General features: G+C 38.3%; 1 protein-coding gene across 2 annotated transcripts in view; it reads right to left on the reverse strand.

The window, feature by feature from the left end:
• Positions 1-648: 648 nt before the first annotated feature.
• Positions 649-12169, reverse strand: part of ZNF106 (zinc finger protein 106) — a 36588-nt gene continuing 25067 nt past the window's right edge. For both annotated transcript variants that reach the window (XM_421158.7, XM_046942643.1), the window contains exons 15-23: positions 11904-12038; positions 10356-10472; positions 9719-9910; positions 8959-9021; positions 8108-8227; positions 7605-7676; positions 6661-6732; positions 5960-6106; positions 649-4970 (exon numbers count right to left, since the gene is read on the reverse strand). In XM_421158.7, coding sequence (XP_421158.4) covers positions 4914-4970; positions 5960-6106; positions 6661-6732; positions 7605-7676; positions 8108-8227; positions 8959-9021; positions 9719-9910; positions 10356-10472; positions 11904-12038 — 975 coding nt within the window. In that variant the 3' untranslated portion in view covers positions 649-4913. The remainder of the gene's footprint in view (positions 4971-5959; positions 6107-6660; positions 6733-7604; positions 7677-8107; positions 8228-8958; positions 9022-9718; positions 9911-10355; positions 10473-11903; positions 12039-12169) is intronic.

Genomic DNA, 12169 nt, shown 5'->3' on the forward strand with positions numbered 1-12169 from the left:
TTTGACTATAGAGCTCTTAATGTTATTGTCTTGCACTGTAACATCCTCTGAAAGAGTAACAAAATCATAGTTTATGTAATGAGTCATCCTTTAAGCTCAGCTTTTGTTTTAACCCAACTTAAGTCTCTATGATGACTGGAATACTACGAGTCCCAGGTTCCAGCCAGGCGTTATCTCCACTAAGCTGTTATTTTCCACATAACAACATGGCAGACGCTATCGGTTGAGGTCTTCACCGAAAAACAGTGCATTAGTCAAGAGATCTGGATTTTTTTGACTGGCAATCAAAACTGGCCCTTAACCTCCCAATGAGTGGAAAACAAACTAGAGAATTTCCCTTTGCAACAAGCCATGAAGCAAGAAGCCATGAAGCAATGCTGTCTCAGCGCATCATCTTGGAGGCCTCAGTTAGGTGGATGGTTTCCATCTTCCCTGCTAAACTTTCACATCTTAGATTCCTGCACCCTGAAAGCAGAAAATTGCAACAGCCCTCTCTGCCAGCACTGGAGCTTGGCCACTGCAGCTTGAAATATACAGCTCCAGGACGGCCTGGCTGACTTCATCCGGACACAAAGGGAACGTCATGTTCTACTGAACCCTGTGAAAGAATCTTTCTACTCCAAAGAAGAATCAGGCCAACAAACCATAAACAATATAAAGAACTTTTATTTTCTTTTCATTTTTTGGCTGTGTAAAGTTTCATTATTACACTCACAGCTTCGTACCAAAATGAAAGAGGAAAAGCAAGGTCAATCTGTGCAAGTGTTCTACATAGCTTAAGTCATTAAATACTCAACCATGTTTTATTCCACTTTTTCATATTCACAGCAAAATGAGATTTGAGAAGCTGGCAGGTGCACATGATAGAATATATACCTACACAGTTTGCTCTTTACTTTCACCATTAAACATTTTACAATTAGCAGCTGAGACCGTTTCCTTATCCTTCCTCATACATTCTGCAATTCCGGACAACTTAAGACTATGTTTGAATGATAGTACCATAAAAGCTTGAAAACCAAGATTTATCCGTACCTAAATTTTAATTTAAAAGAAGGAAAAAAAATCTTTCCAGCACCATTTTTTTTGTTTCTGGGAACCTACAGTTTATTGTGAGCTTTTACCATGATTTAGCACAACTGCATGGTTTGTAAGTGTGGTGTAAGACCCGCGCTACTTCAGCACAGCACAGAGCTGAACTGCTTAGAAAGTCCAGAACCCACACACCTTAATCAAGACAAGCAGAAGCTGGGGTATGTAATGCAATCTTCATACCAACAGATGCAAGTTTTCCCTCTGGCCCCTTCCAGACAGGGAAGCAACAGCACTGGGCCATGCAGCGCTGCACTGTCAGCTGTTATTTTTCCTGTGATTCGAAGGAAAATGGAACAAATAATACAGACCAGTCTTAGCATTGTTTTTTGATTCAACACGTGAGGATGTCAGATAAAGTTAAGCTTCATGGCACGTTTGAACTTTCAAAGTGATTATTTTATGCTACTCGCACTCTTCTTTTTGAGCTTGGGTAGGGCTTAATATAAGCACACCGCAACACGTTCTCCCACTTTTTGAAGAAAATGATATATAACCGGTTTCAGTAAAGCCTCTCCCATTCTCCGTATTACAAAAAACTACAATAGCTCTGAGCACTTCATGCCCACTGAGGACTTGCACATGATGATAGGACTTACATACTGATGCTGAATAAGCAGCATCAGTACTGCTAAGAAGAGAATGGTGGCTTCCACCCCAAAAGGGACTGCCATATTCAGTCAGCATTCAGCAAGTCCAGAGCTCATGATCTAACATTTGACTAATGAAATAAAACAGCTAACCATAAAAATCAACCCTCACTCTAACTCTTCCACACCCACAACTCTTTAATTACATAAAAACCAAACCCAAAACAAAAACAGTCCTGAACACAGGCTTCAGATGTGTAGTGCTGCTTTTCATGCAAAAATTACCCCACTCACGTTTCACAGATAGTCCCCTTCCTGAGACTACTTCACTCTCTGACCAGAGGTAGATCACAAGTGAGAACCCTCAGTTGCAAACCTGGAGAGGATCTCAATGGCTGCCAACCTAACACACCAATGTACCATTGCTCTTCCACAACCACATGTGGAGGAAACAAACAGCCGTTAATGGAAGCTGCATTCCTCACAGAAGTCCAAATAATTCTGTGGAATTTCATATCTGCACAACTTCATAGCAAATCCTGTTAAGACCTCACGACAAAGCAGCACAATATTTCCTCTGAGCCCTTAAGCAATATACGTACATATTTATTTTTTTTTTTCCACATACAAAGCAAAACTGATAAACACTCACGAAGCTCTGCTACTATCCTGTCCCTTACCCATTTTAACGTTCTGAGAATGGATCTGAAACAGCAGAAGTAGCAAAAGATACCACTGCTAAAGCTGGACTTCAGAAGTCCAAAATTTTGGATCAGACTGTTTTTAAGGACAGAGAAGGAAATAAAAATATCACTGACCGCAAGAAAAGGAAGTCTCCCTTTTACACCACCTAGAAAAGATCCACACAGTAACTAACCAGGAATGCAAATAAAGTGTAATAACTGTCTTTGTTGCAACATCTAGTGAGAAAGATCTCTGCATGTTCCTGAAACCAAAGTCATCAGCTGAGAGAATAAGAATCACTAAGTATCACAATCTATTCTCACACATGATGTTTAGTGATAGAACAACTCCACATGCTTGCCCTCAGAACACAGAGTTCCACACCATCACTCCAATCACAACCTATGAAGAACAGCTCAAAAAAGTCAAAATTGCTTCCTTCCACACTCCTACATCTCCCTCATTGTGGTACAAAAAACCCACCTCTTTAATATCAATAATGGTGGAAATGGTTTAAGTCATATGAATCCCCTACTTATAAAAAAACACCAATAAAAAAAATCTCAAAACAAATACTCTTAGAGATTCCAGAGCAATGAAGCAGAAAACAACCCATCCCCACCCCAGAAACACACAACTCTCAAAGCTGCCTTGAGTCTAAGTCACATATTGCTTTTATTTCTCCCATCTACAAACATCTTAATGAAAATAATGAAAACAAACAGCAACAAAAAAACCACCTCCAAAAAAACCACCCAAAAAACTACAAGAGCATTGGAACTTCAAGAATTCCTACATTAGAAGTAGGATTCTATTGTACACCATTCCTATTTCACTCCTGTCTTCCTCAAGAAAAAACAATGTCAAATACAGAGGAATTATGCTTGTAAAAATTGTGCGCTTCAGAGAAGGCCCTGAAGTTTCTTGACTTGACAGCAGAGCTGAACATCTACGGGCCTCCTTCAGTCACAGTCTTGGCCTAAAAAGACTTTGTTGCAGTCAAAGAACGAGGCTATAAAACATGTTTGGTCTATGGATAGCATATGAAGTCTCAAACAAGTGGTTAAAGATGTTCACTGAAAGCAGTACCTTCAGTTTGAAAAGCACTGGATATGTTTATAAGTGACTCCGTTTTGACACTGGAATAGCTTTATCTTTTGTTACCATTGAAGGAAACACCTGCTTGTTTTTAATTAAGCAGAAGGCTAGTCAAACATGAACAAAAAAGGTCCTTGACAGATTAGTTTCACTGTTTAAGAGAGTTCTTTGCCAGATTCATCTTGTTATTTAAAAAGCATCATGAATGCAAAAGTTCAATTTCACTGAACACAATGGAAAAAAGAGGTCAAGTCTGCAACAGCAAGAGACAGCAGCAGAGGGACCTGCACAATAGAGACACTCTTCCACTTTACCCTGGCTTCTGTGTGTCTATTGTGTACATTTCTGGAAACAAGATTTTTTTTTCCCATGAAACATGCATTTTGTATCCCCAACTTCTGCTTGAGAATTTTAGACTTAAAAAAGCATGGAATCCTGTTGACTTTTTGTGAACTCAATATAGCCCAAGCAAATTAAGCCAGCTCACAACAGAAACAAAATAACACTAAGGTAGAAGAACTTAGATATATAGCGACTTTGAACTTCTATTTTTTTGCTTTGTAATAAAGATACAGGATTATGGAATTCCAAATCAAAAAAGGAATTCAACTCTGGTGTTGTATCACAATAGTAGTGGTTACACTGAGAAACAAAAGCTGATACTGGTTCCTCCCTTCCAGCACATTAGGACCTATAAGAGACTAAGATTGAAAAGCATGAGAGCAGAGCTGTTCTGCTACTGCTCACATACCTGTCAAAGGACTGCTTTCCTCCAAAGAAAAACACCGAAACACCTCAGGAGGTGTAATATTTAGGGTAGTCTATCACCGTATATATTGTGTCAGTTATAGAAATTTTTAGACAAAGATTAAAATATAAATTACAGTTAACATTAAAAAAACTCATTCCAGTTCCCCATAAAATACCATTTCTTTTTATGAAGAAAGCCAATATGTACACTGGATACTCAAGTTACAGATTTTGTTGTCACATTTTTTGATGTCCTGGTTTGCAGATTTTTATTAAAATCAGCAAAAATAGATATAACAAAAACAGGCTTATTTTAGTTAGACACTTAACAGGTTTCAAGCTGAGCATGTAAACACCAGCACCCATCATCATCTAACTTCTCAACACCCCTCTGCACTTTCCAAAGATTCTCAAGAACATACTTCATAAAACAAGGCAGACAAGAGGGGGGGAAAATATTCTTATTTGTCAATGAATTGAAAACTTGCAAGAATCTCACATTTGGGCCGCTTCTTAAATGACCAGCCTCATGTCTACAGCATGCAACATAACCTGCAGCTCTGTAGGAAGGCTTTTCAGCCCCACTTCCTTTTTGCATTCCGAGTAGTAAAACCAAGAGAAAAGACTAGAGTAAGAAACTGATGTTATTTGGAATAATCCTGACATTAAATTACTTCCCAATGTGGGAGGTGAAAAGCTTCATGAGTCCACCCTGCTGTCATCCTCAGCATGTCTTTCAATGTGTCCCACAGCATCCTAGAAAAGAAACAAAGAAGTCAGTGAAAAAAAAAAACAGTGACAAAAACCAAAAAGATTTATAGAATCTCAGAGAAAGTGACACCCTGGAGAAAATAAATTTTTGGCATAAGCCTTCTTAAAAATTAATACCAAGCTATTATAATTTACATACAATCTTGTGCACCATATGATTCAAGTTAAACAGAACAACAGCTTCCTTTCTAGCAGGAAAGCCATACCATATAAATGCATTATATCCAAAGAAAGTGCTTAAACAGAAATTAAGTACTCCAATTCTGTTTTTCAGTTCTAAAAGAAACCTCCTTCTGGTGTGTATTATCAAAAACATTCAATGGGGAGACACAGTATATTGCCATGAGTAAAGCATGGATTTTACATATCAGCGTAAGTGTCACAACCTTCCTACCCCTCATAAATCTTTCCACATCACTTGATCAAGCTAGACTCCAACTCTCAAGCCTTCTTCAATTTTTACACCTGTGCTAGCATTAATACAGAATGTTAGTTACAGACTTAGTAAAACCAGTCTCATGCAAAGAGTAAACAGCAACAGTATCCACATAAATTGTGTGTATGGATAAAAGTTAAATAAAAATCTATTTCAAACTTATGTTTGTTCATCTTAAACAGTAAACTATACCACAAAAACTTGACATCTTGACTATAGTTACCAGAATTTCTTATGGCATTTCAAGATTTTTACCACTTCCACACAGGATTTTAAACCAAACTATTTTAAGTTAACCACATCTCAATTTATACACCAGTGCATTCCTTGTCTGTCACAAGCTGAACCCTGCTAGCCTTCTATGATTTAACTATATTCAGTTAGGCTCATTAAGAATAGAAGAATTTATTCATCTTAAGAGAAGTAGAAGTCAGTACTCAATATTTACATGTGGTGGGGGTTTTTTTGTTGTTTGTTTGTTTGTTTTAAACCTTTCTGCTATACTACCAAATACAAACATGTTACTTCAATCACATACCTGCTTGGAACCTTTCCTGGAAGTAAAGAAACCATCACAGTTCTTCCAACGACATTTTAAGGTCTGAAAATTTGGGTTGGTGTGGTCAGTCAGCAAGTGTTGTTTCAGGTGGTCAACAACTCCAAAGATCAGCGAACATCCATGCCACTAGTAGGAAAAAAAAAGCATACCCAAAATCACCCAGGGGAGAAAAAGTAGTTAATCCCTTTATTCTTGCAACTCAACAATATTCAACAAGGACTGTTCACACACACGCCTCCTCTAACTTTGTGTTCTTATTCCATCCATGTTCTCAGTGAACTCTCTTCCTTCAGTTAGAAGTCTATAAGGAGGGAAAGTCTCTGTAAACAAGCCCAGACCATCAGCAAGAATGGGTTTAGGAAAAAAGGGTCTTAGCCTTTACAGAACTTAAGCTTTCCAGGGAAAGAGCCATTGTTTTTGTTGGTTTGTTTTTTCCTGTTGTTTTAACTAATTTCATGTCACTATCTAAAGATCACTCAAAAGAAAAATAGTCTAAAGATACTACTATTGGCTTGCCCCAAAGCATATGAGAAATGCAACCAGCAGTATATACTTAAAGTGATTTTCAAAAGATTGCATTATAATACATTGAAGCTCAAGCTACCCAAGGTTGAATAGTGACCACCCCTAGAAATCAGTCTAGAAACTATAAGAAAGGCTAAAAATGTTTTGCTCATTACCCAGCAACGATAATTCTGCATCAGATTAAGCCTCACAGCTCTGACGCTGCCATCGTAGCATCCAGTGTAGATCTGTAAAATTAGTATTTATGAAGAAAAAAGCCAGGAATAGAGAAAATGAAGTCAAATTTTGAAGGTTTCAGGGTAGAATATATTAGATATAAGATTCTTGTAGACACACGAATTATTAAAACCAATAATACAGAGAATCATACAAGCTGTGAGGTTTTATTTATTTCAAGTCTTTCTGCCTATTGAAAACGTATCACTAGGATATAACAGCCAATATGCTGTGGGCAACAGACTACAACTTCCTTTTTTGACTACCACAGAAAATTACTGTTCTTCACTCTTCAATAAAACCACTCATCTGGACGCTTCTTGGATTTCAGTACGCCCAAAATGGACTATTACTGCAGGACTGCTCAAGCTTCAGACTGAAAGGACAAAGCTTGGCTGCACTTGCTCTCCACCTTGCTCATATGAGAGGTGAAGCTTGGGCCAATATATTCCAATATATAGATCAGTATTCCAATATATAGATCAGTTCTGTTTTTACAGATAACTCCCATACCCTTTAACATATTTTACAAGCTGAAAGTTTGCAAACAAATTCCTACGTCATGCAGGTAAGTACTTTTAATGACTATTTTACACAAGTATTTACCTAGAAGTGTTTCTGAACTCTACCTTGCCTGAAGAAATAGATTTGTGCACTTAACTCAAGTGCATATCCTTGTGTAAGTTCTTTTGAAAGTTACCCAGTCAATAATTTTACATAAACACAAAGGTGCTGTAACAGCTTGATTTTTAGCTGACATTTGTGAATACCTCTGCCTTAGCTGAAGAACAAATTCATTTCATTATCTGAGAAAATAAAATTGTATTTTCCACAGGCATTTAGACAACTTTGTATTTGAGATCAGTGAAAAGAGGGAAGTTACCATGCTCTTATGGATGGTCATACACATGATCATATCTGAATGGCCTCCATAAACTTGCAAGCGGTCATGTGACTTGAAAGAAAGAGAAAGAGACATTTACTGGAACAATAGTTAACAGGTATTTTTCCACAGACATGCAAATGACAATGCTTTCAAAAGCAGTTTCCTGAGTAGCAATTAACACCCCGTCCAGTGTAGTCCAAGTTCTGTAGACACAAGGAAAGCTCCCTATTTTCCACGCATTACTTCTGTGATTCCTTCTGCATGCAGTAAGCATTTGGTCTTTCAAGAAGATGAAGTCAACACTTTCCCACTTCAAGCTACAATTATCCTTGGATAACTCAAGTTCTTAAAACAGTAGTTGAGGTTATACTCTTTTAAAGTTAATGTATTTTGGCTGCAAATTCTGAGTGGGCCAGAGACCAGTAAGCACAAAGATGACTTCCTGAAATCATGTATTAACACATTAGGTAGATTTTATTAATAACCATCTATACTCTTACCTGTAGCTCATAAACACGAACAAATTTATCGAGACATGCTGTTACCATCACTTTTCCCAGAATGTTCACAACCGTTACTGCGTGGTTATGGCCTTTATAGATCCGTACCAGTTCTCCAGTCTGTGCCAAGAACAAGCAGAGGCAAGCAGCTTATTTTTAGTTAAACAAAAAACTGTTTTAGTTTTACTTAGGGTAGCTAGCTTCAACCTTCACCAATCACAGAACAGATATACCCTTTATTAGACCTCCATTTCCTACAAAAGCACTTAAATATTATGATCAAGAACATTTTCTTTGCTTAAGTTAGCAAGGAGCCACTGCAGTCCAATAGAAACACACATCACTATGAAATCTACTTCCCATCTTTCCATCATTATCTACATGTTCCCATCTACCCTGCAATTGCTACTGTGCTTATCAGTACTAGTAGTATTTATGTAGCCACAAGGACCATTGAGTAAATTCAACTAAATACACAAATATACTTCTTTCTTCTGTCAATTAACTGAAACTGTGGACAGTTTTTCCTCATTCATTGCATGGCTACACATTATCAGTAGCTTTGTAGCAATATTTGCAAAAGCAAGATCCTCAGATAAAAGGGTGTTATATACAATATTAAACAAGTCTACACGTTTAATGGATGCTTCCTTCAGTATTTTATCCTCTTCATCCTCCCCTTAGTTACTATAGTGCATAGTCACATTAAATAAAGAACAAAAACATGATTTCCTCTTCTGAAGGTTATTTTTTTCTACCACCAGTCAATTATTAGCAATATTGACATTACAGCACAGGTTTTCACTGCCTTAACAGAAGTAGTCATTCCAACTTTATAGAGAGAGACTTACATGAATGTTGTGGGCATGGACAGACTGGTCACTGGAACCACTGAACACCAGATCATTCACAACCTTCCAAAAAAAAGAAAAAGTGTTATTTCTACTCATTGTTATTTAACAACATGAAAGTGGCCAAATAAAACATTCTGACCAAAGTTGCACAACAATATTTCCTGTATCTGACAGACAAAAAAAATCAACCAAGTACGAAAAAATGCACATACTGAGTTAATTGAGAGCTAGGAAGTATATTAAGCTACCCTAATGATAATTTGATACTTCACAACTGACACTATAGAAGCCCACCAGGCTAATTCATCCTGTAGACTGTTCTTTTGAAATAGAAAAAGCATCTATTGTCTATCACAATCTGCTAATTATTAGATTAAGAAGGAAAAAAGATGACAGTGTATGGCCAAAAAAAGTGATGACAGTACCTTCAAATGGGATACAGGCAATACAGAGCAATAGCAGGTATAAGGAAAATTGGCTGACCCTTTATGATGACAGTAACAGCTCAAGAGGAGCAAAATCCCTATCCATAGAGATGCTGCTCCCTCAGCTGCTAACCCTTAAAGGAGGGTGAGGAGGGGTGGATCCATGTTCCACCCCTTCCAGTCACTCAGGTACAGTGCTTGCACCTGAGCTTCCTGAGTTAGCCACACCTTCTCACCTGGTGCTCAGCCATTGGTTCAGGCAGTGATCTGGCAATTCCACTGCACACAGTTGTAAGGATCCTTTGTCAAAAAACATTTTTGGAGACACTTGCCTTCATGCAGAGTATAGTTTTGCTGTGACCTTCAAGAGTTCTGAGAAGCAACCCATTCCGTGCATCTCGTACACTGATGGTGCAGTCATAGGAGCCCACTACCAACAGCTTGCGTGCTCCTTCCTGAGCTGTGGCCAAGCAGCTCACTGCTCTAGGGCTGTGGCATTCAAAGGTATCAACTTGCTTGTTGTTCTGTTGGAGTGGAAAAAAAAAGGTATTTAAGAACTAAAACTTTGCTACGACTAACTAGGAATTAAGTTTCCAAATTAAGGGAGTAACTTCTTTGCTTTAAAGCAAAGAAAAACAGTAATTATTAAGCAAAAGCCCAGTAAACCCCCCTTCAGAGTTAGAAAAAGGAGAGAAAAAAGCATTTAGTGAGAAAAACACATACAGGTACATACATGTATCAGCTTTCAAAATTCATTAATGAAATCAAAGCACCAGAGCAGTTAAGAGAAAAGCAACTGGAGAATAGGGGAGAGGGGACAAGAAAGATGAAGAAAGGTCAAGAGTGATTATTTATACCAAAATACCTAAGTTACAAATACACTTACTACTCAAGAGAAAAGATTGAAAGAAACAAAGCGGAAACTGCATTGGAACAGGCTTTTAGGTGCCAATTTTAAAACAAACTAACCTTTATATTGAATGTAACCACACTGCCATTTGCAAGGCCTGCATAAAGGATCCGCCATCTGCTGTGTAAACAGAGCACTCGATCTTCCAGTTTAAACTGTTCCATGCATTCTTTGGTCTGGCAAGAGAAATAATTACTTAACTGTTTTCAGCCAATGAAAAGCTTTAAGGGACCAAAAAAACCTGGAGTGATGATTTTCACCTACAGACTACATTTTTAGAACTAGCAGAGCTGGAGAAAAACATCTTAATACCTGGTGTCACCTGCAATCTGATCTTTTTTTTTTTATCTGCTCATTCCTATCTCTAGAACTTGATGGTATTTAAACAACTAGCTATAGCACTAAAAGCTTTCTTCTAGCCACAACTCTACCATATGTACCAGCTTAGAGTAGGTACGTGAAAAACACCATTACATGCTTGAGTTCAAGGAATACTCATGAAGTCCTCTACAGGAAATTGCCATGAATCATCATCTGAAGTGTCAAAAGCATCTGTCAGTTTACTCCCAAAAGCAGATATCTACCTTCCAGCCCTTAAATCTAATAGCTCTGAAAGTAATGCCTCCTATTTTATCATGTTAGCCCACAACATCAGAGGCAATGTTGGTCATGTGGCAGTAGAGGCTGAACCTACCCAAAATTCCATTACATTTTGTTGCCTTGCGACAGATGGCAGCACAGGGACAGTCTGACAACATACTGTCTGACACAGAAGTGCATACCAAGCACAGATGTGCCACTGATTTCCCACATGTGGAGAAAATGGTACCCACTGACAGTCGCTGATTCTTGCTGAACATTTATGGAGATCAAACAGTGGATGTGAGCACAGTCAGGCAGCGAGTGCTGCATTTCAGCAGTGGCAACAGCAAGGTGAAAGACAAGCCACATTCCAGATGGCCACACATAGCTGTCACCTCCGCTGGAGCAGGTTTTTATAAGCACTGGATGTATAAGCACTGGATGTAGGCTCTTGTTCATTTATGGCAAAAACACACAGCTAATGGTGGTTACTATCTTGAAATAGTGTTTTGTAGCTGAGAATTTGCTCTATCAAATAGCATTATTGTGCCCTTTGTATCTGTCCTAGCTTTCACTGAAATAACTGGGAGGCATTACTTTTGGAGTGACCAACATGTACATAGCACAAGCTTTCCTACTGTTTATCTTCCAAATCCCAGCTTCAAAAAGCCTCAGCCTTCCCTACCTATTCTCTCAATAGTTGTTCTATAAGGAGAACAGCATCTTATATCAGAAATGAAGTTAAAGATAAGGTGAATTCAATATTCATAGACAGACAGCCATCCTGCACACTAGCATTCCCAACATTTGAGATCTCATCATGCTGTTCTGACAAGAACTCCACTGATAAACTAACCAAAAGATTAGCTTGTTGTTTTCATTTTTTCTTCCCACTCTGCTCTAATGAGGTATGAGGTGGGGCTCACATCCACTCACAGGGTTTTAAAGGGCTTATTTCATTCATACTTGCAAAGGAACATTGCATAATAAAGCAGTACATGTTAATCAAAACAGAGTTGAAGTACCTTGATATTGTAACAGTTGATGGTGTGATCACTTGAGCCAGTGTAAAGCGCAGCATTCTTCCCATTTGTCTGAGTGACCAGGAGGCAGTTCACTTTTGAAGTATGTCCTTCAAAGACAGCCACACACTTCCTACTCTAGAAAGCAAAGCATATGGCCCATCAGACTATCGGTCTGCAATAGCTCTCAGGATCTATGCCTGACAGAGAAGTGTGGAACAGCTAATAAAAAACAGCAGGACCTGAAATAAATGCCTTTTACCCCTCTT

The sequence above is a fragment of the Gallus gallus genome, chromosome 5 (genome assembly GCF_016699485.2).
Source record: "Gallus gallus isolate bGalGal1 chromosome 5, bGalGal1.mat.broiler.GRCg7b, whole genome shotgun sequence".
NCBI classification, from domain to species: domain Eukaryota; kingdom Metazoa; phylum Chordata; class Aves; order Galliformes; family Phasianidae; genus Gallus; species Gallus gallus.